General features: G+C 46.4%; 3 protein-coding genes across 6 annotated transcripts in view; 2 read left to right on the top strand and 1 right to left on the bottom strand.

The window, feature by feature from the left end:
* Window positions 1-5,765, top strand: part of CAMSAP3 (calmodulin regulated spectrin associated protein family member 3) — a 47,032-nt gene extending 41,267 nt beyond the window's left edge. For all 4 annotated transcript variants that reach the window (XM_081180572.1, XM_081180573.1, XM_081180574.1 and 1 more), the window contains 6 exons: window positions 406-542; window positions 2,187-2,419; window positions 2,606-2,702; window positions 2,896-3,014; window positions 3,274-3,392; window positions 3,956-5,765. In XM_081180572.1, the coding sequence (XP_081036698.1) occupies window positions 406-542; window positions 2,187-2,419; window positions 2,606-2,702; window positions 2,896-3,014; window positions 3,274-3,392; window positions 3,956-4,258 (1,008 nt within the window). In that variant the 3' untranslated portion in view covers window positions 4,259-5,765. The remainder of the gene's footprint in view (window positions 1-405; window positions 543-2,186; window positions 2,420-2,605; window positions 2,703-2,895; window positions 3,015-3,273; window positions 3,393-3,955) is intronic.
* Window positions 5,766-6,849: 1,084 nt separating this feature from the next.
* XAB2 (XPA binding protein 2) lies at window positions 6,850-24,104 on the bottom strand (the record flags this gene model as incomplete). The annotated part of the gene is given in 20 exon segments (XM_081185791.1): window positions 6,850-7,050; window positions 7,396-7,505; window positions 8,825-8,951; window positions 9,072-9,243; window positions 9,778-9,900; window positions 10,498-10,688; window positions 11,280-11,442; window positions 11,952-12,065; window positions 13,514-13,645; window positions 14,303-14,434; window positions 14,837-14,956; window positions 16,630-16,781; window positions 17,266-17,410; window positions 19,334-19,498; window positions 19,663-19,797; window positions 21,190-21,387; window positions 22,307-22,430; window positions 22,795-22,943; window positions 23,935-24,011; window positions 24,014-24,104. Coding segments are annotated over 20 exon segments (2,682 nt in total). The 3' UTR covers window positions 6,850-6,988.
* Window positions 24,105-24,180: 76 nt separating this feature from the next.
* PET100 (PET100 cytochrome c oxidase chaperone) lies at window positions 24,181-26,914 on the top strand. The gene is made up of 4 exons (XM_081177487.1): window positions 24,181-24,280; window positions 25,097-25,183; window positions 26,257-26,289; window positions 26,510-26,914. Exons 1-4 carry the CDS (start codon window positions 24,191-24,193, stop codon window positions 26,585-26,587), a joined length of 288 nt encoding a protein of 95 aa, XP_081033613.1. The 5' UTR covers window positions 24,181-24,190; the 3' UTR covers window positions 26,588-26,914.
* Window positions 26,915-27,011: the final 97 nt, after the last annotated feature.

Genomic DNA, 27,011 nt, shown 5'->3' with positions numbered 1-27,011 from the left:
TCTGAGGCTCGATAATCGTGGGACCTCCAGGCATTGATAAATCATGCCTGGAAGTTTCTTCCTTCTCTCTATCACCTACCCTTGGGATTCGGATCCTATCTGTAGGTGCTAGGAATCCCATTTTGGGCAAGCCATATCTATGGGTGGCAGGATCACACAGGATACATGGAGTGGCATTTCCAGAGGGGTTGAGAGCAGTTGGCACCAGTCCAGAGGAAGGTAGAAAAAGAACCTAAGAGCTCTGCTGGATCCGACCAATCTAGTTCAGCATCCAGTTGTCATTGTAGCCAACCATAAGGACAGGCCTGGCTGCTGCGTGACTCCTGTCCTGAAAGTGAAAAGTGACCCTGCATCTTAGAGGACTCAACCACCCTTTCTCTCTACTGACTCACTGTGTTTGTTCAGGATGAGGCGAAGGCTGAGGAGGAAATGGCACAGAAGCGCGCAAGCTTCCTAGAGAGGCAGCAGCGACGCACTGAGGAGGCGAAGCGCAGGAAGCAATGGCAGGAGGCGGAGAAGGAGAAGAAAGAGGAGGAGGCAAGGTGAGATTGGGATGGGGGAAGCCACAGGGTCCTTCTCATTCTTGGCCCTCCTTGTAAGCATGGCCATGGTAGGTGCTTCTGCTGTGGTGGGAGGCCTTGTGCTTCCAGTGTTCCACCCCCCCCCCCAATTGCTCTATTTGGTTTCTCCAGTTCCCATGCTACACCAACACTTACAGAAATCGAGTTACTCAAGTAAAGCCTTATACATCCATAACTACTGCTTCATTTGTTTTGTATTGGTTCTGATGCACTGGGATTTCCCATTGTGTGGAAATGGCTCTCATGTCACGGTGGGGCCTTGTGTGAATGGGGCCCTTTTCACTCAATCTTCCATGGCAAAAGGGGCAAGATTCAGGGCCTGGCCATTCAGAATGAGGGTATAATAAACAGATTGGTCGCACTTATTCCAAGGACAGTGTCTGGATCTTTCTTGGAGCAAAATGTGCCCACCTTATGTAGAGCCAACGAACTCTGACTGCTTGGAGTGCCATCTTCAAGGACTTTCTCCTGTACAAACCCTGCTGCCTAGAATGAGATTCGTGTGTGAGCAAGATTGTCTAGTGCAAAATAAGTTCCTGCTGGCCCTCAACTCGTAGGTTTTCTTCTAAGCTGGCAGCAGAAGTGTGTGTGAGTAAAGGAAATAACCTGGCAAAGTGTCATCTGTTGCTTGCACCTTCCCCCAGCAGGACTCACTGCTTGTGCTATGGAGGGCAGAGGAATCGCTGTAACCTCTGGCAGATGCTTGTGAGCCAACCACCATTTTGACATTCCCGCATTGACCTGATGAACCATTGTCTTGGAACATTATGGGAATAATTTGCAGGGGATTCTAGGGGACATATTCTAGAGCAGGAATAGTCAATGTGGTTCCCTCTAGATACTGCTGAACTACAAGCCCCCACCTTGTTCTAGGGCATGGGTAGGCAAACTAAGGCCTGGGGGCCAGATCTGGCCAAACTGCCAGTCCGGGAATCAGCGAGTTTTTACATGAGTAGAATGTGTCCTTTTATTTAAAATGCACCTCTGGGTTATTTGCGCGGCATAGGAATTCGTTCATTTTTTTCTTCAAAATATAGTCCGCCCGTCCGCCCCCCAGGTCTGAGGGACAGTGGACCGGCCCCCTGCTGAAAAAGTTTGCTGACCCGTTTTAGGGAATGTTCTTGGTTTGCACACAGGGCATCTGTTGTGCCTACTGAACCTGGCTGTTACGATCCATGAGCTGAGAATGCAATCACCTCCCATTGTTGCGTCATACTGCAAGAGAAGAGGGGTAGTTCTGGGAGGCGTCTGTGGTTACCATACCCCTGCCCCCATTAAGGGGCGGTTTCAGAATGCAGATGAAAAACTAATTCATTTTACCTAAAGAGTAACTAAGGGCAGAATTCATTTGATGAGTCCCATCAGCAGAAGCCCTGTGTAAGGACTTTCATTTGCACAGTAGGGTTTCCCCTGCTGCGCATCCTAAAACTGGAGAGGAGAGATCAGCCCACTTGGTGAGCTGCAGTGCACTTTAGTATGATGTTGAATCCTTCCTCCTATAACAAAAAAATGCCCGGTGGATTTTGGGTTAATAGCAGATTCTGTGCCTGGTGGGCTTGTGGTCACTTTTAACCTCTGGCTGTGTTCTTGACTGTGCTTCTCCAGACAGCGGCAGGCAGAGGAGCAGCCCCGGCAAGAGGAGGAAGTGGTGGGGCCGAGGCGCGGTGACTTCACCCGCCTGGAATACCAGCGGCGCCATCAGCTCAAGCTGATGGAGGACCTGGACAAGGTGCTGCGGCAGAAGCCCACCACTGTGCGCGCCCTCAAGAAGGGGCGGCCCAAGACCGTCTTCTGTGATGACTCTGCCCTAGCGCGCAGCCCCGTGAAAGGCCTCCTTGGTAAGAGCTGTGGCTAGTTGGGAGAGGAGCTGGGCACGCTCTGCAGGGCGGCGGAAAACTTGTAAACGCAGCTGCCATGTGTCACGGTGGCGCTAGAATGCAAAGGGACCGTGGTTCAGGAAAGGGACAGCTGTGGCCATGTAAACTTTGCCCCCATCTCCTGATCATGTGTCTGCCTATTCCTAGGCTCCAAGCTCAGCAAGGTGTATTCCCAGTCGACTCTCTCGCTTTCTACAGTGGCCAATGATCCTGGCAACTCGCTCTCCATCAAGAGGTCTTCTCGGTGAGTTTGTAGTACTTCTACTTAGCCTTGTTACTCTAACGCATTAAGAGGGCACAGGGGAGATGCAGAAACCCTGGCAGTGTGCTCTAGGGTGGGTGGGATTTGGGTTGGCCTTCTAGCTAGTAGCAGGCCCAAGGAAAATGGGTTTGTGCTGCGCTTGCAGAAGTTAAGGGTGAGCACTTCTGTTTTGCAGAGCTGCGTCTCCTTCTGGGCCAATGTCCCCCAGCCGGTTGCTGTCCAACCAGAACCGGGAGCGTGACTGGGAGAACGCATCAACCGCCTCCTCGCCAGCCTCCATTCCAGAGTACACAGGTAAACTTCTTGCTGTCTCAGTCCTCCCTTCCAGAAAATTCCAGCTTTCCTCCTGTGACACTACAGAGGGGGCTCTGCTAGATCTCCTTCTCCAAATGCACTGGCAAAGTGTCTTGATCTGGTGCCTGCTCTGCAAGGGCATCAAGAGACCTCCAGATCTTTTGCCTTGTGAAGCATCTCTGTTTGTCTTGCCAGGGCTGCCTTCCTTAAGGAGCCTCGTGAGCCTGTCTTCTCTACTGAACTCTTCTTCTCTCTGCAGGACCCAAGCTGTACAAGGAGCCCAGTGCCAAGTCCAATAAGTACATTATTCACAATGCACTGTCTCACTGCTGCCTTGCTGGCAAAGTCAATGAACCCCAGAAAAATCGCATCCTGGAGGTAAGCTGAGGGGGCAATAACATGGGGTGGGATGGCAGGTTGTTAAATGGCTGTGGGCTGGGCAAGATGCATCCTTCGCCCTCGACTTGCTGAACTGTGCACATCATGTAGATATCTTCCTCTGATCTCTGTGAATTTGGAAGATCATGTTGGTTCCAGCTCCTGACTCTGCATGGGCTTTGCTTAATACAGCAAGGCCTCACCTTCCACTGTTAGAATATAGCGGCATAAAAGCATCACACTGGCTGCACCACTGAGAGATGTTAATCATAGAACCCCATGTGCAAAGATGTTTGGTCACCTTCATTGGCTGTGAGCCTAGTGGCGGTTGAACCGTACTGGCAGAAGGTAGGAGAGCCCTCTAGCCTCTGAAGAAGTCTCCCTTTTCTCAGTGGAGATGAAGAAAATCATGTGTGACAGCTGCTGGCTCACATGAACTTAGAACTGTATGTGTTTTTTGTTGGTTCTGCAGACATTTCTAATGTTGGAATGTTTTATGTGCCTCGACTTGATTCTTACTCCTGTTTTACATGCATCTTCCTCCCTGCCCCCCTCCATTTTAGGAAGTGGAGAAGAGCAAAGCCAATCACTTCCTCATCCTGTTCCGTGATTCGAGCTGCCAGTTCCGGGCGCTGTACACCCTGTCGCCAGAGACGGAGGAACTGACGCGCCTGGCAGGCTACGGGCCACGCACCATCACTCTGGCCATGATCGAGGGCATCTACAAGTACAGCTCTGACCGTAAGCGCTTCACGCAGATTCCCAGCAAGACCATGTCCATGAGTGTGGATGCCTTCACCATCCAAGGACACCTCTGGCAGACCAAGAAGCCAGGCACCCCCAAGAAGCCAGGCACACCAAAATAGCCAGGCCTTTCCAACCGCAGCCCGTCTACTGCTTTTCTCTGCCTGGACTTTACAGCTGCTACTTCTTAGGTTGCTGGCCCAAGTTGGATACATGGAACCCTACACATAGCCTTCCAAAATGGGTGGCTTGCGTAGATGGGTCTGTTAAGCAGGGGGCTACATCTTGTACTGGACCAGCGTTATCTCTGGCTGGATCAGAGCCACACAGGAGTCTTGTGCATAGTTCTGATGCCAGTTCTAAGGAGACTACTTTTTTTTGGGGGGGGGGGTTGTTGACAGATGCTCTGGAAACTGCCAAATCCCATGATAATCTAGAGGCTCAGAGTTGCCATAGTGACACTGCCCTACATGCGGCCTGTGTGTGCTCGTCTGGGCTCCTGCATGCTCTGTCTGCCTCCAGCTACCACCTGAATGTTGGTCCACCACCACAGCAATGAAGGGTCTCTCTTTCTGACTTCTGCTTGCCTGGGGAACGGGGCCCAGGCCTTCTTTGGTTCTGTTCGGGGTTTCTTGTTTCCCTGGGTGCCCCTGTTTATATTTATACATACTTATACATATATATATAGATATATATATATATCTTGGAGCTATTTAATGATTTTTCAATTATTTGTATATAAAAAGGAACAAATTGCATTTGGAACAGTGGGGCAGGGTGAATTTGTATATGGAGATAGGCATGGTGGGGGGAGGGTAGCACAGAACAAGGTGTGTGTGTGTGTGGATGGATGGATGGATGGATGTTTCCTCCTTTGGCGTTTTGTCTTTCTTCCTTCCCCACTTCCCCTTTGGGCTTTTTTCCCCTGCTCCCTTGTTCACAAGGGCTATTTGGTGTAGGGATGGGCAAGGGCTGTTTACATGTCATAACTTTTTAGCAGGCATTTTGGGGGATGGCAGGGAGCCTGCGAATTTGGCAAGCTTCAGCTGGCCATTCTCATTCAAAATATTTGGAAGCTGGGAGTTGCTGTAGTCACAGAGCAGGCCTCTGTGGATCCTGAACTGAGCTGCCAAATGGAAAATGCAAACTCCTACCTGCTCTAGGAAGAGAGCAGGCTCCAGCCCCTTCTTTCCTTCCTTCCTTACCAGTTTAGAGCTGCACCTCTGGGCTGTAGCAGGCAGTGAATGTAGGCTGCTCCTTCAGTTGTCCTCCCCAAGAGCCAGAGGAGGCCTGGGCACTGAGGGGCTTCTACCCTCTATTCTTTCTCTTCTCCCCCACCCCCTACCCGGCCCACTTGCTGTCTGGGTCTTTTCCTCCGCCTCCTGCTCTTTTGGGGTAGCAGGTGCTCTCAAAGCAGAGTGCAGGAGGGAGCTGGGGGAAGCCAGTCCTGTTCAGCTTGGGGTTCTGTCTTGTTCAACTTTATTCCAGGTCTCTCCTGGTTGCTTGTTGATGGCCGAATGTCATGTAGGTGTTTGGGGATACAGTATAGTGCAGGGTTGGTGTTAAAAAAAATTAAAAGGGCAGGTGGGAACTTCGTCCCTGGCTGCTTAATAAAGTAACTTAAATGAACTCTTTGCTGGTCATTACTTGTACTTCCATTCCACACAGAGTGGGGTGAATAAAAGACACTGGAGGCAGATTGTGTCTCTGGTTTTGAAAGCCTGCCTTTCCTTTCTCTCTATAATTGGCTTTATGTTGCAAGTGTCTGCCTTCAGCTTTAGCCTGTGCCCATTACTCAGCTGTTTTGGATAGCAGGGCAGAGGCACGGGGAAGCTAGGAGTCTAGCCATTTTAAAGCCTTTTTTGTCGGATGTTTGTGGACTTGTTCCATGTTTAATGCAGGGTTAGAACTACTGGGGTGTGACCAGCTGCTGTTTCCTTGTTTGGGTTTAATTAAGCGTTGCTTCCTTGAAAGCAGTGGAGGTTTGGTAGGTGTTCAGCTGGTTGGTAGAAGGAAGTAAGGTCATTCTCCTTGTTCCACCCAGCTATTTGTTGGACTTTCCCCCATAAGCAGGACCAAGCAGGAATATACTTAAGAACAGGACTTGGGAGAAACTGCTGTAGCAGGAATATACTTAAGAACAGGACTTGGGAGAAACTGCTGTAGCAGGAAAGACAAATTGGCATTCACGGAAAGTATGTGGTAACAACCTCATCACTACTGCTTAACCCCCTTTCCTTAATGTTCGTTGTTCCTAAACATCAAGAGCTTATTCACATGTCTGTTTTAAGTTGCCAGAATCTTATGAAGTAACTGTTGTCACAACAGTTAAGCTAGTGAGAGAGGATGAATTCTTATCAGCAGCACAGTTAAGGAAATTCCATTAGGAAGCTAGGGGTTAAGCACTCCATTGTATTGAACATGCCACTGAACTGAAAGCAGTGTTTGACATAAATTGAAGAAGCCCCCTTTTATTACACTTTTTAAGCTTAGGAGAGTTAGAGTTTCAGTAATGAAAAGTATGCCGAACTAGCAGCTGACAGTGCAGGTTACTTATTCATGTATACAGCAGCTGGCATTGTGGCCCCCCTTTCTCATAGAGGCTCAATCATCCAGTCCAGTCCCTTACGGGGATTGAAACTGCAACCCTGGTGTTGCCAACACCATGCTCTAACCAATTGAGCTAGTTTCCCATACAGACCTACACCAGACATTTGATAAAAAGATTTTATAAATAGCAACGTGACAGAATAGAAAAGGATACTATCAAGGAAAACAAACAAATTACACCAACCCAGCTTATATGACACTTGTAGCCCTAGTTCAAAAGCAGTTCATCCATCTGCAGCCGCTCAATCATCCTTAAGGCCTCCAAACACAGCGGAAGGAACACTCTTCTGCTCCAGCTGCACCTCTGTAGGAGAGAAGATTTGGGATAATCAATATAAAGCAAGAACAGTCGGATGTCAGGCTTAGAGAAATGACTTTGCTGGGTTGAACCTCAGTATTCTAGCAACCATTTCTGATTTGTGCCAGAACTAAGCTGAACTCTCTTTTTCACATAAAAATATACTCTTGGATTTGCCAAAAGTATCTTCAGCAATCCCCCTTTTTCACGTGTGGAGACTTTTTAGAGACCTGGCAGATCAGAAATCCTTGCCGCTGTTGCAAATCACCTGGAGATCTACTGGTAAACCCTAGTCTACTTTGTGCCTATTCGCTTCAGAAACTAGACCATACAGCACCCTCTCTTACTTACCGTCAGGCTCATTATCCTCACTCTCATCTCCATCATCCAAATCAATGTCTATCTCATCAGGATTAGCCTGTTTGGAGAGTTCAGCCAGCTCACTGCGGGAAGCATCACTCCTAGAAATAAGGAACAAGAAACTGGTGAATTGTACAGGAGCCAGCACAGTATTATTCACACAGTGACTGCCCCATGCCTATACTGCAGGAAACAGGTCCATCCTGAGAAGATCAAGCTGGTTTTACAGGTTCACATGTCTCTTCTCCACTGCAGGCTGCAACTGAAAGCCACTAGTTAAGCTACACCAACTATTAGAACCTGCAGCATTGACTCAACTCTACAGCTTCACTATCCGCATGACCGTAAATGCATTAAATGCATTTGGCTTCACTGTAGCAACCATCAAGGCAAAACAGAACAAAAATGCATAGCGAAGGGGCCAATGGAAGTTAAAACATAAGTCACACCATTGCTACACTCCTCCCTCTACCCTGAAATGCAAACTCTCTTAATAAAATAATAATAATAATAATAATAATAATAATAATAATAATAATAATAATAATAATAATAATAATAATAATAATAATTTATTATTTATACCCCGCCCATCTGGCTGGGTTTCCCCAGCCACTCTGGGCGGCTTCCAAAAGAATATTAAAATACTATGATACATCAAACATTAAAAGCTTCCCTAAACAGGGCTGCCTTCAGATGTCTTCTAAAAGTCTGGTAGTTGTTGTTCTCTTTGACATCTGGTGGGAGGGCGTTCCTCTTAATCCTTTTTTGTGTTAGTTTCAGGCTTTAGTCTAATGTCAAGATCTTAGACTCTAGGATCAAGTCATGTAGTGACAAAGCCCAGCTTGGGTCTGATAGTGTGTGCCTGCCACTACCCAACAGAGACACAAGTTTAATCATGATAAGAACTAGAATTCCACTACCTATCCAACTTCAGTGCATGTGGACACATACAGAATTTTAACACAGCAGATGGACAAACTGAGCAGTTGTTTAAAAATATCTCTTCCCCCGCCCAACCACCACAAAAACCCTTTGAAGTAGTGGAGACAGTAGGCACAAGGTGGTTTCTGTGGCCCTGGCTATACTTCTGTGTCTCTTCTACTACCCAAATTCCGGGGGAAATATTTTTATAACCTCTAACCAGAACATACATGCATTAAGATAAAAAGTAATGTACACTGCACATCAAATAGATTCTGTCTGCTGCCTAGTTTCTCATGGCAAGAACACTGCATGTTTTCCCATTTCCAGCAGCAGCCACCTCGTGCGACCATCCCTACTTCTACAACTCTCCAAGCTTACAACAAACAGCTTGGTTCTTGCCCAACCTGAAATATGACCCCTGGTGTATTGCATGCTGGGTGGTGACCTACAGCGAAGAGGTTAAGCAAGTCTCCTTGGCCTGCAGTACACTCACCTGACAAACAGGATCTTCTCCTTCGCTTGGGGCTGATCTCGCTCCGCTTCAGCTGCCAACTGCTCCGCCCGCTGCTCTAACAGTTTCATGTCATCCATGCCACTCTGCCCAGGTGCCAGGTCAGACACTGAAACCGAAAGACAAGCAGGAGGGAAGAGCAGAGGAAGGGTTAGAATGGAACAGGAGATGTAGCAGCAGACACCCCTCTCTGCCGGGAGCTGTGCAGAGTGCGGGGGGTGAGACCTACCTGTGCCTGTGGCATTGCTGTACACCTTCAGCATCTGAGAGGCCATGAAGTTGACTTGTGTGTTGTAGGTCGCTTGCACGCTTCGTTTAATGCGAAGCATCTCCCGGATAGTGTCTTCGTTCCCATGCCGGATCTCAAATTCCTTCCATGTCTGCCAGAAATTGGCAGTAGTCTGGCAGGAGAAGAAAAAGTGTTTTGACTGGTGGGGTGGGAAAGAAGGCAGTCACTGCGAAGTTCAACAGATCAAGCGGAACTTCTCCTTCCTGCTTCACTAGCCTTTCCCCTGAGCTCTGCTATGGGAAAAGCAACACGGAGGTGTGTCTGTGTACAGAGATGGAGTTGTTCCTGTGCAGTGTATCTTCTGCACCAGAAATGGAAATCCTTGCATCTTTGCGATAAATAAGTTATACTACTACTACTACTAATAATAATGCCAATAGAGTTATCCTTGAACATAATGGAGAGCTAGCTTTTCTCACCTTCCCACACTGGGTCCTGAAAGGCCTTGCTCAGGCAGACGTATGACTAGTTCTCTAGTGTGTGGAAGAGATCATAGAATCATAGAATTGTAGAGTTGGAAGGGTCCCCAAGGGTCAACTAGTCCAACCCCCTGCAACGCAGGAATCGCAGCTAAAGAACCCCTGACAGATGGCCATCCAACTTAATTAGAAACTTCTCACAAAGGAGAGTCCACCAGGTGACTTACTCGGGGATCACACATCTGCGAACAGTAGGAATAGATGGCCCGAGCTCGGTCTATTTCGCCCAGCTTGCACTCCATGTCGGCAAAGCGCAGGCACATCTCCCGAGCGTGTTCATCTGTCAGCACCTGCAATGGGGATACGTGTTAAAATTGCACCCTGACCATCAATGTTTCTAAAACGGCTAACGAGTTAAAAACAAAAGCATCCAAACACATATTGCAAACCGAAAGGGACGCAATAAGAGCACAGCAGCAGAAAAAGACACAAGCTGAATTGATGTTAGCAGTCCTGTTGCATGATGACAAAGATTTGTGTGGACACCAAGTGAGGATCCCCAAGTGAGGATCCTTCCAAAGGTTGGGGGTCGTAATCAAAGGGACTGGCTCACTCTCTGCTATCCATCAGCCCTGTTTCTGAAGTGGACCTCAGGGCACAAGCAGGTATCTCTGGGAAGTGGTCCCAAGCTGTATAGGGCTTTATAAAAAGGTAGTACTCAACACTTTGACCTGTGCTGAATAAGAGCAAAAACAGCATATTGCACAATATCCTCATAGTTGTAATAGTGATTACAGAAGCTGTATTTGTATTTACCCCATATCATATAAGGGAACACAATCCCATTCAGCCATTACCTAGCAGACTACTTCCTCTCTAGGCGAGGGCAAGAGACTTATCCTGGAGTTTTAAACACAGCATTATTTATTTGGAAAAAAGGAGCTAACCTCAATAGCCTTCTCATAGATGCTACGTGTGTGTGTGACCCCATAGATTTCAGCTGCTCTCTTGATGTAGATATTGTACATGTCATACTGCTCCGAAGGCTGCACAGCCTGAGTGGCCCTCTCATACACAGCCATGGCATGGCGTGCCAGCCCATATTCTTCCTCCAGTTTGGCATACAGCAAGTAGATAGCTGTGAACAGAGAAGAAATTAAAGCAAAACTGCATTCCTCCCCCACCCCCAATCTTTGGGTCAACTCTTCTCACCAAGATATTTTGGCCCTGTATGGACTATGTTAGTGACACTCCAGATACCATAGGAAAAGTTTTAAATAAGCACTGCCCCAAGGGAGAATTATTCAGATTGCCCTCTTGCACTGAAGAGGATGTGACAGAGATGTTCTCTCCATCTCAATGGCTCCTGCTGGACAGGAACTTATCAGGCCTCAAACAGATTGGCTACCCTAGGGGGGTGCCATTCAGATGTTTTGAACTACAACTCCCATGATCCCAGACTACTGGCTAAGCCAGCCCAGTTGAGACAGATGGGAACTGCAATCCACAACCTCTGGAGAACACCACGATGGCAACCACTAGGTTATGGATGCAGGTGCCCTCTGGCTCGCTTTGGGAGCAAGTCCTCTAGCTTTGGCCTTGCTGTTTCCTGTATCTCAGCTTCCGTTGCCCAGGAAAACAGGACTGGTCTTTTCCCATTATTTATCAGCTCCCACCCCCAGGCTTTTACTGCCTCTGCTCCCTTGCAACACAGCACAGTTCCGCTTACTTTTAGCGTATTTCTGGGGGCAGCCATCTAGAGCCTGTTCAAAGAGGTCCCGGGCACGCTCCAACTTCTTGCCACCATAGCGGTCGGTGAATTTGGTAAGATAGGTGTTCCAAATGTCATACACATTTGGCCACTTGAACAATGAGATGCCCCTCTCATACGCCTGCCGGAGAGAAGGAATGGTATGAAAAAGACAGCAAAAGCTTTCTTCTAGTTGGTATACTCTTGCCTATATGAAAACCACCATATTGAGTCAGGTGATTGTGGTCTATGCAGTCCAGTACTATCTGCTCTGGCTGACAGCAGCAACCCAATATCTCCAAAATAGATAAATCTTTTCCCAGCTTTGCTACCTGAGGGTCTTTTAAACTGGAGATGCCAAGGAATGAATCACGGGACCCATTAGCTGAATCCTACCCTCCATGCTAATCTTTTCAAAGGTAAGATTAGCATCTCCTACAGAGATGTAGGATCTGCAGAGTTCCGCTCTGCTACCTAAGAAGTACACCACACACTGTAGATATTTTGAGCCCAAGGTCCTCCCTCTCAAGCTCCACAGCTTGCAGCAGGCAGCTTTTACGATTCAGTGGCTCCCAAACCAACCAGATGGGCAACTTCCCACTCCCCCAGCTGCTATGAGAGCAGACAGAGGTATTGATATGGCCAACTCACCTTGAAGCTCTCTTCAAAGTAGCTGTGCTCTTCCAGGAAGAGGCCATAGTTAATGATGATTTGTGGGGTGGCAATGCGCAGGTCCAGAATGCGGTCATACACGGCTTTAGTAGACTAGGGGTGGTGACATAAAGAAACTTCAATATTAGGCTGAACCACAAAGAGACAGCCGAGTTACAGAGACAGCTTGGGGTTCTCAGTCACTGTCCCTTCCCCAGCTATGCCCAGAGATACAGAGGGAGGAGATCAGGAGGGAGGAAACAAGTCCCTGTGGTCAATACAGGTCTTTTAATGCAGAGCTGGCAGGGCTGCTGCCCACAGCTGCTCAAGGCAAGTGGTAAACAAGGCTCCCTATTACCTTCAAAGGGAATCAGTAGGCCCCAGTTGGATTGTCAGAAAATATGGGAGCAAGAACTGTAGCTACAGACTGCTGTGTGCTTCACATAGTGTTTTATTTATCGATTAAATTTGTCAGCTATCTTGTCCAAGGCAATCCACAGCAACTTGCAACCAAACCGACAACAAACCTCACATAGATACATTAAAACCAAGAGAAAAGGGAAATGCATTAAAAAATATGCCAGCCGCTTCTAAAAGGCTAGCTAGAAATAATCATGTATAAAAGGGGGAACCACTGAAGGCAGGAAAGAGGTCAGGAGAGCCCAGATAAATATGCTGAAAGAAGCTATGGGTACCAAAACCCACGGTTTCTTGAAGTAGAGACTTCGGCTTGAGTTGTGCAAGGCTGCTCTGCTACTGACTCCATGTAACAGAGCCAGTTCTCTGGGCCCAGTGCTACTCTCTAGCCAGGCACAGGAAGCAGCTGATGGAGCATGACAGCCCCCCTCTCCATGCCTCAGCATCATACTATTTCAAAGCCAAAGACATGGTGAAAGGGGAGGAGAGGAGGGTACAGTCTCTAGAATAGCTTAAAGATGACTAGGAAACAGTGAGGGTCTGTCATTTTGGGTGGTTCAGAAGATCTCCAAGCATAGCATTAGCTACCAAACCAAGTGGTCTACGGAATACCTAACCACTGATTTTGTGCCACTCAAAAGCCAAGGAATGTCAATTCAAAAACCAGCTCATTTGTGCCTAGCTAAAGCTTTTTTTAAAAAAAGAAGATGACTGTTTTGGGAGGGCTGCTGAAGTGGCAAAAAGTCATTCACTTTCTGCACAGCTTGTCCCAGTGGTTAATCCTTTTGCCTGCTAAACTGGAGCAGGGTTTCTAATTTGTCTTTAGTCTAATTCCCAGATGTTGACCCTTATTCTGTCTCTCCCTGCTAGTTCAAGGAGACATTTACTGCCCACAGTACTTGCTTCCTTGGATACTTCTCAGACACTTCTGGACAGAAGGCGATTAAAGCTGATTGAATAATACTTAAAACAGCCAGAGGGAAGTGCCATGATAGGAAAGAAGAACAGAAACCCAAAGCTAATGCTTTTCCTGTCTGGATGAGGCGGGCTTCTATGACTGCTCCAGACAGGAAAAGTTGGTGCTTGCCCTTCCCACAACTCCAGAAGGCTCTGGCAGACAATGGAGGCCAGGAAAGGCCACTTACCTTGAAGGTGCCAAGACTTTCTTCCAGGTCAGCCAACATAGACCAAACCTTGAGGGACTTGTAGACACGATTCTGCACAGGTTCTGAGGAATCAAAATACTCTGCTTTCTTAGCTGGGATGGCTGTGGCTTTCTGGAGGAACAAGAGAAAACAGATGCTGGTGAAAGTGGAAGAAGCCTATGGAAGTCTAGCAGCACACCCTGATGATTAAGGGTAGAATTCACATAACACTAAGTGGGATATGCACATGGGGAACAAGGCCTGCTCAAGCAAGAAGACGTCCCTCTTCTCCCCGTGTGCCCTCTAAACCTGTTCTGAGGAACCTCTAACTTCCAGAGCAGGGGTGTGTGTGTGTGTGTGTGTGTGTGTGTGTGTGTGTGTGCGCGCGCGCGCGTGCAGAGGAATCCTGTTGTGGGAACAGGCCTCGCTTTGCGCTTGCAACAACTTAGTTGAATCCCACCCTTAGCATGTATCTCTCTCGCTCTTTACATATAAATTATCTCTGCAGACAGGAAATTGGGTGGCCTCACATTGTTAGAAATACAAAAGCTTAGAAATCTTGGTTTCCTGCTTTCTCATTTAGCCACAGCGCACCATTCAGCTAATAACAGTGCTTCCCTGTGATTCAACCACTAGAGCTCCAACTCCATTCAGGGAGATGTGGACAGAAGAAAGGAGTCTTATTTTTGATCGCAAGGCTATACGCCCTTAACTCCGAAGTAATCCTCTGGGAACCCAAAAAGCAACACTTCTGGATTATCAGATGCCTGCCGCCCTGTTTCTGCTCACCCGCAGGATGCGCAGCGCTTGGTCATAGTTCTCGTGCCGCAGCTCCATCTCGCCATATTCGCACCACACGCTGGCCAGCTCATCCACTTGCTTGAAGTTGACCTTGGTAGCCTTTTCAAAAATGGTTCTGGCCTGGGAACAAGTAAGGTAGGCAAGGTGAGGGGGAAAGCAGGGCCAGAAAGAGCCCCCAGTTTCAGCATCTCCTCTCCTTGGACTAGGCTAAGTGGTGGGGCAGGTCATCCAAGAAATGCTGCATCACCAAGGATGGTGGCTTCCCGGAGTTTGGGTAAGGTTGACTGAATATAAGACTCGCTCACCACAACCAAAATTCCTGAATCAATTTACAACAAGAATGAAACACAGTGACAAAAATGCATGGAGTTAAGCCTGAGGCAGCTGTGGTGAAGGGCATTTGCAACACAGAACCCGAGTCTCTGTTGTGCTTCTGGGCAGCAGCTAAGAAAGTAAGGCAGGAAACATTTTGAAAGGCAAGGACAGAGCAGCGTCAGCCTCCCAAACCCATGCATCACTCACGTCTTCGATCTGTCCATTGACCTCGTAGAATTTGGCAAAAGAAACCCAGAGCGTATGTGTCTTTCCGGTGGCTTTAAAGGGGTCGACAGTCTGCACCGCTTCTGTGTATGTGTTGATGATCTGGAGGAAGCAGGGAGAGAGGTAGAAGAAAAGAAAAGATTGAGCTCTGGCAGGTTCCTACGTTCCTTCCTTCCTGTACGGTTTGGTGGCTGTAGCTGCAAAGCACAACACAGAGGAAGTGAGAAGTGCCAACTAGTACAATCCCAATGAAGTTTTAATTGTGGAAAACAGCCTGCTTCTCAGCAGATCTAGAAGGCCACTGGATGGTGAGAATTGGGAGAACTGGGTCTATTTCCAGCTCAGCCTTGTGTGGCAGGTCAGTCTTCCAGGCAGCAGCTTAATTAGACCGGCATGAGTACCCGTCTATGAATGCCCTTCTGAGCAAATGTGGAAACTCCAATGTGCTGAGCACCCATTAGTAGACAGAAGCTTTTTGAAACTTCATGAAATTTGCTTGGGGTGGAGGGAGCCCCAGTGGACGAAATGCTGTGTCAACTTCCATCAGTGACACGACCAACGTTGGGTGCCAGCAACTCCTTGGAGATTCAGCTCAGATTCAGCTCCGTACCCAAAACTTCGCCATTCATCACTGATGCTGCAACCCAGTGTTTAATAGAAGGGGAACACGCTAGCCTGAAAGTTCAGCAGCTCCCTCATTCCCAGCGCTGGGTCTGCTCATGCAATCCCTACTGTGGGGATTTCCTTTTTTTTTTTTATAATGATTTTTATTAATTTTCCAAACATATTATAAAACACAAACAAAACAAAAGCATACAAAACATACAAACAAATAAACATGTATAATTACTTAAACTTATTTTCCTAAACCTTCTTTCCCGGACTTCCCCATACCTCCCTTTTTCTGCATCCTTATGTTAACCCTTTCTCAGCAACCCTTCGTTCAATTAATTCGATCATTTTCGTTATGCATTCTTTAAAGTTATGGTTTACTGCTGCAACTCTTTTTCTTATAACCATGACATTTCAACCATCATCAATTTTACAACAGTCTTTAAGATATTTTTTGAATTTCTTCCAGTCTTCTTCCACCGTCTCTCTCCCCTGGTCGCGGATTCTGCTGGTCATCTCTGCCATTCCCATGTACTCGATCACCTTCGCTTGCCATTCTTCCAGAGTGGGTAGCTGCTGCGTCTTCCAATACTTTGCCAGAAGAATTCTAGCCGCTGTGGTAGCATACATAAAAAATGTTTTATCCTTCCTTGGCACCAATTGGCCCACCATGCCCAGGAGAAATGCCTCTGGCTTTTTCAAAAATGTCCACTTAAGGACTTTTTTAATTTCATTATAGATCATTTCCCAGTAGGCTTTTACCCTCGGGCAGGTCCACCAAAGGTGATAGAAGGTACCTTCAGTCTCATTACATTTCCAACATTTGTTACTGGGCAGATGATAAATTTTTGCAAGTTTGACTGGGGTCATGTACCACCTATAAATCATTTTCATTATATTCTCTCTTAATGCATTACATGCTGTAAACTTAATACCTGTATTCCACAACTGTTCCCAGTCATCAAACATTATGTCATGTCCTATATCTTGCGCCCATTTAATCATGGCTGATTTTACTGTTTCATCTTGTGTATTCCACCTCAGCAGCAAGTTGTACATTCTCGACAAATTCTTAGTATTGGGTTCTAACAATTCTGTTTCCAATTTCGACCTCTCCATCTGGAAACCTATTTTCCTGTCTCCTACTGTGGGGATTTCCTTACCTCGCGAGGTTTGCCTTCATACAGCTTCACCCGCTTGTGCCACTCGTGGACGTTGTGAGGATTCTGGCGCAAGAGGACACTGTTAAGAAGCAAGGGCCGGCGTGTGATCAGCTGCTCAAAGCGAGCCAGGCGCAGCTCCAGGTCCACGTCATCTGTTTCCCCAGGGGGGCAAAAGAGCAGGAATGAGAGATGGTGCAGGAAGGCAGCTACTTGCAGCTGAAATTCCCCCTCTATTTTCTCACCTACACACTCCATACCTATAGCTATGCCCTGGGTTCCTTTGGGAGGAAGGGCAGGATTTAACATGAGAATATGAGATCTATCTATCTATCTATCCATCTCCCAAGCTCCAAAGGATGTCCACAAAATGCAAGGATACGAATTAAGAATTGCTGGGTCCACATCCGATGGCCAAAGAAGAGGGAAGCTCTTTTAACATAAGGCTTTATCAGTGATGCAACCCCAGGGAGAAATGTCCATCACAACTTGAAAAGGTTTAGGGAGAACTGAGACATCCTCAGGAGTCTCAACAGCTCTGGCATGCATTCTCCTAGATGCAGTCTGGAGAAGAATTTCTTCTCTTCCGAAAGGGAAGGAGCAGCAGCACCTGCTTCCTACCACCTGCGCTGCTCTTACCCTCCTCCTCACGTCCCATCTCAGAGCTGGTCTCCATCTTGGCAGCGATCATGCTCTCCTCAAACTGGGCGTAGCTGTCGAACACCTGAGTGAAATCCCGCACTGTCATCACAGTCTGTATGGCTTCTTCGTAGACATCGCGAGCCTAAGACAGAGAAGGTGAAGGGATTACTGTTCCAGTCTGCAAAGCAATGCCTGTGGTCTCTGTTCCCACGGCCAGCTACCAAGCAGCTTTGACTTCTCTAATGGTTTTCATGGGAAATGCTCTTAAGAAAGCACAAATCACCACTCAAGACGTATCCACTTATATGGAACTCAAAGCTTTTTCTTATTGTGGGAGGAAACAGTGGGCCAAGAGGAACTGCCTCTGGGATGAAAATGATCTACAAAAAGGTTATTTGGAACAGGCAACATAAACTTCCCAAGCCAAGAAAGAGCAGGTACCTGCAACTCAGTCCAAAGTGACAACTGCATTCTAACAGTTTTCAGAGCGCAACCCTATATTTAACAGGGATGTTCAGGCCGGGGGAAATCACGCACTAGGTTGCCCATCAAATCCAAAGTCTATTAGCTAAATCAGTAGTTCTCAACCTGGGGTGCCTTGAATGATGGTTGGGGTGCTGCAGGCAACACTGGTCTCTGTCCCTCTTTCCTTCCCTCCCTCCTCTGATGCCCTCTTGAGTCTCTGCCTCCCAAAGGCTTGCATATCTGTTTGTTGCAGCAGTCCTTGACACAAGCTCCTCAGGTGAATGGTGCCTCTGTGGCCAGCCAGGGGTTGCTTCCCAGGTCCCTGTGGGGCAGTTTGAGGAGGCATCTCTCTTGGGGGCGGGGGGAATCAGAGACCAGGGGCGGCAGCTGCAGCTGACATGGGGAGAGGAGAGGAGAGGAGGCTGAGGGAACACTCCCACAAGGGAGGGTGTTCCAAAAACCGTGAGAGGCTGCCAGCTCAGCAGGCAAGGGGTGACATAACTGGGCTCCTGAGCCCCACAGGGGAGCTGCAGAAAGAATGCAGTTGGTCAAGGAAGCCGTGGACTCAAAAAGGTTGAAAACCTCTGGGCTAAATGCCTTTCCCTTTGATTCTAATTTGAGGAGGAATCAAGTTACAGGATCACCCAGAAGTTTAAACCTGAACAACTGAGGGCTTGTTCATATGTCCCAAAGGACGAAACACATTGAGTACTAATTCTCAGTCTCCTCTGGCTGTCCATACATCACATTTTTTTTCACCTGTCTGCTGACCTCGGTACCGATTAAAAAAGCAAACAAACAATGATTTCTAAAAATCTACCCGGCATGACATTAAGACATGAGAATCCTGCTTGTAATGTACAGTCACCCCAGAAAGCACTAGGATTCTTATTTGTTTTCCCTAGTTACTTTTCACAAACTTGGAACACTTCATGTATTATGAGACACTATGAATTCTTCTGATGAGCAGAAAGGCAGAAGAGAAATAATATAATAAAAGAAGAAAATCATAGGAGATACACCCACTACCCTTTGTCCCTCCGCTATGCTCAGTAACTTTCCTCTATTGCCAATCTTCCAGATTCTTCCATTTCCATTTTTGTTTGGTGGCTTGTAAGGATTTCTGTTGGTTATTTTGCCTACTGTTCATTATCTGGTCCCTACAAGCTCAGTAAAAGCCTTATTTAAAAGAGTGAATTAGGAGAAGAGTGGAGACAGACAATAGCTCTTTTTAAGTGAGTTCAAAGTGATCTAAAAGAGGCTTCCCTTCTGGTGAAAAAGGTTTTCAGAACAATAGAAACACCTATAAAGTCTGTTTAGTAAGGGTACATGTGGGTGGCACGTATTTACCATTACTAGCAGATTTTTGTTCAAACTGTCTTCAGCCCTTCATAAAAATTAATGTCTGTCTCCAACCCAAGATTTTCACCAAATAAAGGTGAGGTCTTGCTCAGACCAGATGAATAAGGAATTTAAGAGGAAATAGCTGAAAGACTTGAACGTTACACTCTGTGCCATTTTGAAGTTCCCCCTGGGATTGGGATGTGACTTCAGCCAAGTCCCTGCATCACAGCACAAACCCTCAGGTCCAGGTGACTACCTTCTCAAAATGCCCACTGCGAATGTAGTAGTCTGCCAAGGAACACCATAGCTTGCCCAGCTGGTCGGTGAAGCGAGTCAGGCCGCCCCGGATTATGGCCCCCACATTGAGCGACTTCACCTTGTCCGGATTCTGCGAGATGAGGTCACAGAGCTCGTGCCACAGCTGCAATGGAGAGGACAAGGTGTCAGAGAGATCTTGGCAATGCTGAGAGGCAGGAAAAGCATCAAGTGTACAGGTTGTTCTGCAGCAGGGATCTTTGGATGAATGAGAAGAGAGATCCTCCATATAATTTTGGAGGGCTGACTGCCAGCTATCATGAGCCTCACTTGATAGTTCGATTTCCCCTCCTTGGAGATGAAACGTTCATCATTCACCACAGCGGCAAGGCGGACAGCAGCCTCATCCAGGCGGTCAATGGAGCGCAGGTACTCAATATATTCCTCAGCATTCTCCGGGCTCAGCTGCAACATAAAAACGCGTACAGCTCAGAATCCACCAGAATGCTGACAAGACCAAAATAGTGGCAGTAGAAGAGCTAATGTAGATTAATTGCAGCACTGCTAGAAGTGCCAACTCAAGGTTAGCTAAGAATACAAGGAGTAGCTTACAACCCTTTGTGCATACTGTGTTAAAGCTAATTAAGATCTGTTGGGGGGAACAAGTGTGATTTCTTTTATGCAACATGACAAAATTTTCACTTATTCCAAAATTAAATAAAAAACAGCAGGAGATTAAACAGACCATAATCTACAGATTTAGAGCAGCCAACATTTTGTAAAGAGGTGTCCTAGTTCAGGAGTCCTAAGCAAAGGGTTTTCAGACCCAGAACCCCTCTTTAAGTCCATCTGCAATGCAGGATCTACTTAAGAGTTGGCATAGGTTCATTTATCCTCGCTGTAGGGTGTTCAGATGCAAAAAAAGTACAAGCACCTTGCATCTTTACCAGATGTATATAAGAGGGAGTTGTAAAAGTTGGCATTTGTCATGTAGGGCTGCAAAAAACATGTCCCTGCTGAAATTTCCTGTTCTGCGAAACTACGGAAGGTTAAGGGATTGTGGCTTCCTTTCCATCTGGTGTCTCGGTTTCTTTAAAAATAACAGGAAAAAGAAAATTATTGGGCGCCACTGATGTAATTTACAACAAGTTTCTGCATCTCAACTCCCAGCTGAATTATGTTCTTGAGTTAACATAATTAATAAGAATATTCTGGGCGGCTCCCAATCAAGTGTAAAAAACAATACGGCATTAAATATTAAAAACTTCCCTAAACAGGGCTGCCTTCAGATGTCTTTTAAAGATATAATAGCTGCTTATTTCCTTCACATCTGAAGGGAGGGTATTCCACAGGGTGGGCGCCACTACCGAGAAGGCCCTCGGTGCATTAGTATTTCTGGAAAATCTCCCTGATCTAATCTAGAGAGGTACCCAATTAAATAACACTTTTGTCCAATACTCTCCCTTTGAGAAGGGATTTCTCTTTGCTGAAAAAGCAATTTTATTGTTCTCTGTCATAAATGAAATCAATCAAATATTTTGGTGCTATTGAAGAATTTGTTCCACAGCCTTCTGATCTCTCTGTACCCTCTCTAGCCACTTCCAAACACTATGAGTACCCAACTCAAATACAGTATAATATTCCAGTAGAAGTTTCGCAAGGGCTATGCACAAGACTAAAAGTAGGACAAGAATTCATTCAGTGCTAATAATGAAAAGGAGCCTAAAAGAGAAGAAACCCATTTAGGCAGTCATTGCACAAGGAAGACAACACTTTCTCTACAAAGATTACGCAGATGGCTCAGAGGTGGAAGAGTTTGGTAAGACAAATTAGTTGGGGACATGTGGGCCCGCTTACCTTCAGGTACCTGCGGTAGACCCGTACAGCTGTCTCGGGTAATGGATACAGGCGCACAAACTTCAGGTAGAGTGGCCAGATACGATGGTGCTGTGTGATGGGCAGGGCCCGGAGGGCTCGGTCAAAGGTCCTACGGGTGCGGGTGATCCGACACTGGTCCATAAGAAACTGGCAGTAATCTAGCCATATCCGAGGCATCTACAATCAGACAGACAGATAATAAGAAAATAGCATCTCCTTTTGGGGATCCGACCAAAGGTTAACACTGTCCCACAGCCAGCTTCTAATAGTGGCTACACATATGTGACTAGGAAGTTCACAAGTGGGCTATGACAACAACATTGGCTTGCATCTAGCATGCAGCAGTCAAGCAAGTCACTGCCTCTGAATACAGCTGTTCCATTTTTAGAAATTCTGCTTAATGGACTCCACTAATTTATCTGTTTCTTTATTCAAAAAGCCAATGAACTTACCGGTACTTGCAAACTCCACACTTTGTAATACTAGGGTTGCCATGCGTCTGGAATTTCCCAGACATAACCAGCATTCAGTAGTCCAAAACAGCGTCCAACAACTATTGTGTGTTTGCTTTTTGCTTATCCTAAACCTATTGCAATCAATTAACGTATTTTTCTGTGTATAAGACTAGGTTTCCCCCCTAAAAAATAATGTCCAAAATTTGGGGGCACCTTATACACATCTCTAATTTCACTAGGAGACTCAAGTGCTAGTGTTTTGAATAAAAAAATCTCTACAGAATGGCTCATCAGTTTACAAACCCTTCAGTGATTTTCATTAAGGCTTTCTTCTTAAGGAAGGAGCTCCCCCGTTATTTTTATCATTTCCTTCCCATTGCTATGTGGCATCTACAACAGTTTCTGAGACAAACTCACAGATTTAGGCTAAAGATTGTTGTTTTTAAGAGAGTTGAAAGTGGTATACTAAAGCCATTATTGCATTCCACATATGCACACATCTGAGAAACAGCTCTGAAATGAAAACATATGTGAGGCCTTCAGATAGACATCGTCATAACCAGCCATAATAGCAGCCATTATGATTGACTCACTTTTCCCAGGCGTTACCAGCCCTCTAAGCATATCACCAACCACTGTACCTTGTGCATGAAGACAAGGGCACGCTCATGACAGTTGTTCACTTCTTCATAGCTGGGATCCGTTACACACTTGCTCTTTACCTGCTTCCGTCGCTGCTTAAGATAATTGTACCATAGCTTGTAGCTGCAAAACACAAAGGGGGCAACTATTAACATTAAAGTAAAAGATTTTGCCATGTTGCTCCCAGCTCTCATTGTGAGGGGAGTTGGGTGATCATAGTGCCTTGCTCCTGAAATAAACCAGGGAAACATCAACAGGGACAGCAAGGGGTTCCATCTGTTGAGGGTATTCCTGTCTGCTTTCAGAAGAGACCAGAAAATAGATCATAAGAAACTCCCCTCAATTCTGAAGAAGTTAAGTTAGCCTTTCATTTACATTTTTTATACATCAATGCCTTATGAAAATCTGGATTGAAAAAGGTTCCCCTACTACCTTCATGCAGTTTGCTAAAGAACTTTACATAAAAGAAAGAGACACAAGTGCATACCTGCCTGGCAATTCCTTAAGAGCTCTCTCATAGATCAGATTCAAGATATGCTTGGGAGCATTTTGCTTGAACTCAATGTAGCGGATCCAGCACTTGACAGAGAAGGGGTTGCGCAATATTTCTTCTTCATATTGCAAGTCTTCCTCTTCCTGTGTAGGGGTGAGGAGCAAGGTGATATAAATTTAGAGAGAGGATGTACTATTATATTTCTTTGTGCAGCACCGTTATAACTTACGCACCCCAATGCTATCTTCAGGCTTTTGAAAAATGCTACCTAATTTTACATGTGAGCATATGAAAAATGAACCAAAAAATCATCACTTCATCTTTTACTGCAGCCACAAATTCACTAAGTAATCTTTAGCAAGTCTCTGGTCCCAGCTCTAAGCTCAAATATTGGGGTGTGTGTGTACAATCTTACCTTACAGGACTACTGTAAGTTAGTAACGACCAAAGCAGATATTATAGAGCAGCATTTCTCAATCCTGGGTCCCAAATACTGCTGAACCACAAGTCCCATCATCCCTGACCACTGGTCCTGCTAGCGAGAAATGACAGGAATTGTAGTCCAACGACATCTGGGAGCCCAAGGTTGAGAAAGGCTGTTACAAAGAATCATACAACAGCTGTCACTCTAAGCCTTTTCCTTTTTAAATGTCTACTTAAAATAACATAGAGTGACATCATAATAAGCGCCCCACTTTAACATCATAGGCTAGCAGAAGCAGTATGATGATGTCATATCAAAATATTTTTTGGTATTAAATGTTACAAGAAAGATTGAGTCAAAGGGCACAAAGAGACAGCGGTTCTATTGTAACAACACTTGCCCTGGCCATGAAATACCATACGGTACACGGGACATTTTGAACACTTAAAATTCGCTGCACGAGTGCAAAGTAGAATTATTGTGCAAGGCTATCACCCAGCGACTCCCTATTAGAAGGATTACATCGCTTTTCCTTGACTTGGTTCAATCTTGAGGGGAAAGAACTCTGCACATGTTCGAAGCAAGCCTCGCCTTTTATTTCACCGGCGGGGGGGAGAGAATTAAGTTCTGTGGGCGAAAGGGAGCTCGGCCTAGGGAGGACCCGTCCGAGCATTTCACCCCCCGACACCCTCCCACCAGGGCCTACTCACGAAAAAGAGCTCCCGCTTCCCCAACACCGTCTCCAGCTCCGGCATCTTGGACGCTTCCCACTCCGAGCGAGCGAGGCGCACGGCAATGACGCACAAGCACAGCTGCGGTTCAGAGCTCGGGCTCTCTCCTCCGCTTGCGTCACTTGGCCAGCAACAGTCCTATTGGTCATCCGACAGGGAGGACGTTTCCTTTCCGCCTTCCGGCCGCCATGTTGCTTGCGGGCGCCATCTTCGGAAGACTTTAGGGGCGTGGCATATGGCGAGGGTGGGCGGTGCCAGAGGGAGGGCGGGCCCCGTTCAGCATCGGCCAAGCGGCGCCATGGGGGTGAAGCTGGAGGTGTTCCGGGTCTGTGGCAAGCGGGGTCCTCCTGGGGTGGGAATGGGGATTTCTCTTTCGCAGACAAAAAGGGGCGGGGTCTTGTGCAGCTCCCCCTCCGGGGCAAAAACCTCCTCTGGTGACTCCCCCCGGCAGGCTCTCTCTTCGCTCTTGGGGGCTCGCTGGCCAACATACGAGTTTAAGATAAGATCCTCCCCCCTTGGATCCTCCCCCCTTCACGTGCCTCGGAGAGCTTCGGTTTTATGGGTTCAAATATATAACTGGAAGGGCAGGCAGCTCGATCGCTCGATCTTATTTTCAAGGCAATAGATGTAGTTTTGAATATCTGTTAGGTTTCATACATGCATAATGTTGGGAAGCACGTAGGAAAGAGCAGGTTGCCCTTACTCGCGGGTATCTGCAGGGAAATGCCGTCTGTCCTCCCCGAAGAGCAGGTCGGGGTGGTTACAATTCCAATGCGGAAACTGGTGAAATGCGCTGCTCGTTAATGTGCCCGAGGTGCCGCTGCGCCCTGCGTTTTCCTTCGCCCTAGAAGCACAGCCCTTGGTGTTGTCAGCGATCCTTTCCTTCTCTCCCTCCGCATCCTGGTGCACAATAACTTCGCCTGCAACCTAGATGTGTTTCTCTTCCTTTCTGCCATTTCTCCTTTCTACCTTTACCTTTTTTACCTCTACCATATGATGGTCGTCCTTCTGACCTTTTAGCAAGGGATGAGAGGAAGCTTCTGCCGTCAAGGGCCAGATTGGGCAAAATCTAATAAAACCCTGCAAAGTGTCCCAATGCACCTGTATTACCATCTGACTTCCTATCTCCTTTCTCTTGCAGATGATGCTGTATTTATCTTTTCCTGTTGCTATGTTCTGGATTTCAAATCAGGCAGATTATTTTGAAGAATATGTTATCAAGCGGAAGGTCAGTTTTGTCATGTAATTAGAAAGGGAAGAACAGGGTGGACTAATGAAATCATTTCCAAACCTTTCCTGTGAGGTTTTATCTGTTTTTTTAAAAAATTCTCATGCTGATTTCACCTCTGGAATTGGAAAAGAAAAACCCAGGCTTCCTTTTATTGCATTTTACTCAACAGCCATTGCTGGGAGCCTGGCTTCTACAAGCAAGTACTGTATGCAAAAGCTGGCATTGCACACAATGCATCTAGTTGCTTCTGGTGTGCTGTTTAGCAGGAGTCATTGGTCTGTAAATAAACAAAATTAATAATAATAATAAGTGGAACCTGCAGCAAAATGCTGCAGCATATATTCTCTCCTAAAAGGAGGCTTCCTGTTCAGGGTTCCAGTCAGCCATTCCGTCCAAGGAGGGCTTTCCACTTCTCTCCTCTTCCTTTTTTATTTTTCAGCTCTCAGTCTATATTCTATGAGCATTCTTAACCCTGGGCTATTTGGGGGAGCATTGCCTTTCTCAGTTTTAGTTTTAAAGACCCCCCCCCCACACTTCTGCCACTATCAGAATTACCCCAAGCATTCCGATGCTGTTCCTTGGTGGCCCCATTTGGGTTATGCTACCGTCTGTACTTGATACCTGAACTATTAGGAGAATAAACAAGATTTTCTCAACTGTGTTAAGAGGCCAGGACTTATCTCTTTCTTTCCCAGGTAAATGTTCTTCTTAGGCATGAGACTCTTAATCTCAGGGTCTTAGGTTTGAGCCCCAGGTTGGACAAAAGATCTCTGCATTTCAGGGGGTTGGACTAGATGACTTTAGTGTTCCCTTCCAACTCTACAATTCTGATTCTATCCCCAGTGACAGTCTCCTGAAAATTAGGAAGACTTTTCAGTTCTCATAGAATTTTGGTTTGTTCCCTCACTCAAGCTGGCTGTATTTTCCCTGCCCTCTTGGTGTTTTTGACAAATTTGCCTGCTTTCTGCTTGTACGGCAGTAGAAATTTAGGTGGCATGGTTTTAATCTGTTTCAATATAAAAGCAGGACTTTCCAATAATATGATTCCCTTTTTAATCCTTTTCCTTCAGAGGGAGATATACCCACCTGAAGATAATTACCAGGTAAATATGCCTCAAGAATGAATACTGCATGTCTAATCCAGGAGGGGGGAACCTGTGACCTTCCAGATGTTGGTCTGCAGCTCCCATCTTTCCTGACCATTGGCCATGCTGGCTAGGACTGGTGGGCATTGGGATTCCAACTGGAGGGCCACAAGTAGCCCACCCCCGGTCTAAGCGAACAGATCATTTATGATGAAATTGGCACTTCTGTCTTCTCCAGAGAAAAGAACTGGAAGACTTCAAAGAGAGAATGAGGAAGGAACACGAGAAGCGGATGCTGCAGTCAGCTAAGGAATAATGATGTAGCATCATCCCCTTTCTCCCCAGGGTTTGATGCACTCTCAAGAAAGTTGTCATCACAAATCTCCTGCTTTAACTTAACAAATGCCCTCTAAAACACTTTTTGTACTAAGAGATGAAGGGAATTGCAATGCAGTTCCACTTTGTATTCCTGAATAATGGTTCTGTGCATGCCTCCATGGTCGCCAACGGAAAATGGGAAGAGGATATAGGCTCCTTCCTTCGTGTTCTTCTGGCTCTTGCTGGGTGAAGCTGCTGAACCCTGTCTGCAAGTTTGGCAGCTGTCTTAGGAGAGTCACTTTGAATAAAAAGTTATTTATAGAAAGACTGAATCTCTGCATGTCTTTCAGTAAAGGTATCTGGGTGTCTTCAGAGGTGCAAGTTATATTTCACTTGTCCTCCTTGGACTGAAGATCTGTTTT

The sequence above is a fragment of the Podarcis bocagei genome (assembly GCF_964188305.1).
Source record: "Podarcis bocagei genome assembly, chromosome: 2".
Classification (NCBI taxonomy): Eukaryota; Metazoa; Chordata; class Lepidosauria; order Squamata; family Lacertidae; genus Podarcis; species Podarcis bocagei.
This window is presented reverse-complemented; position numbering and strand designations above follow the sequence as displayed.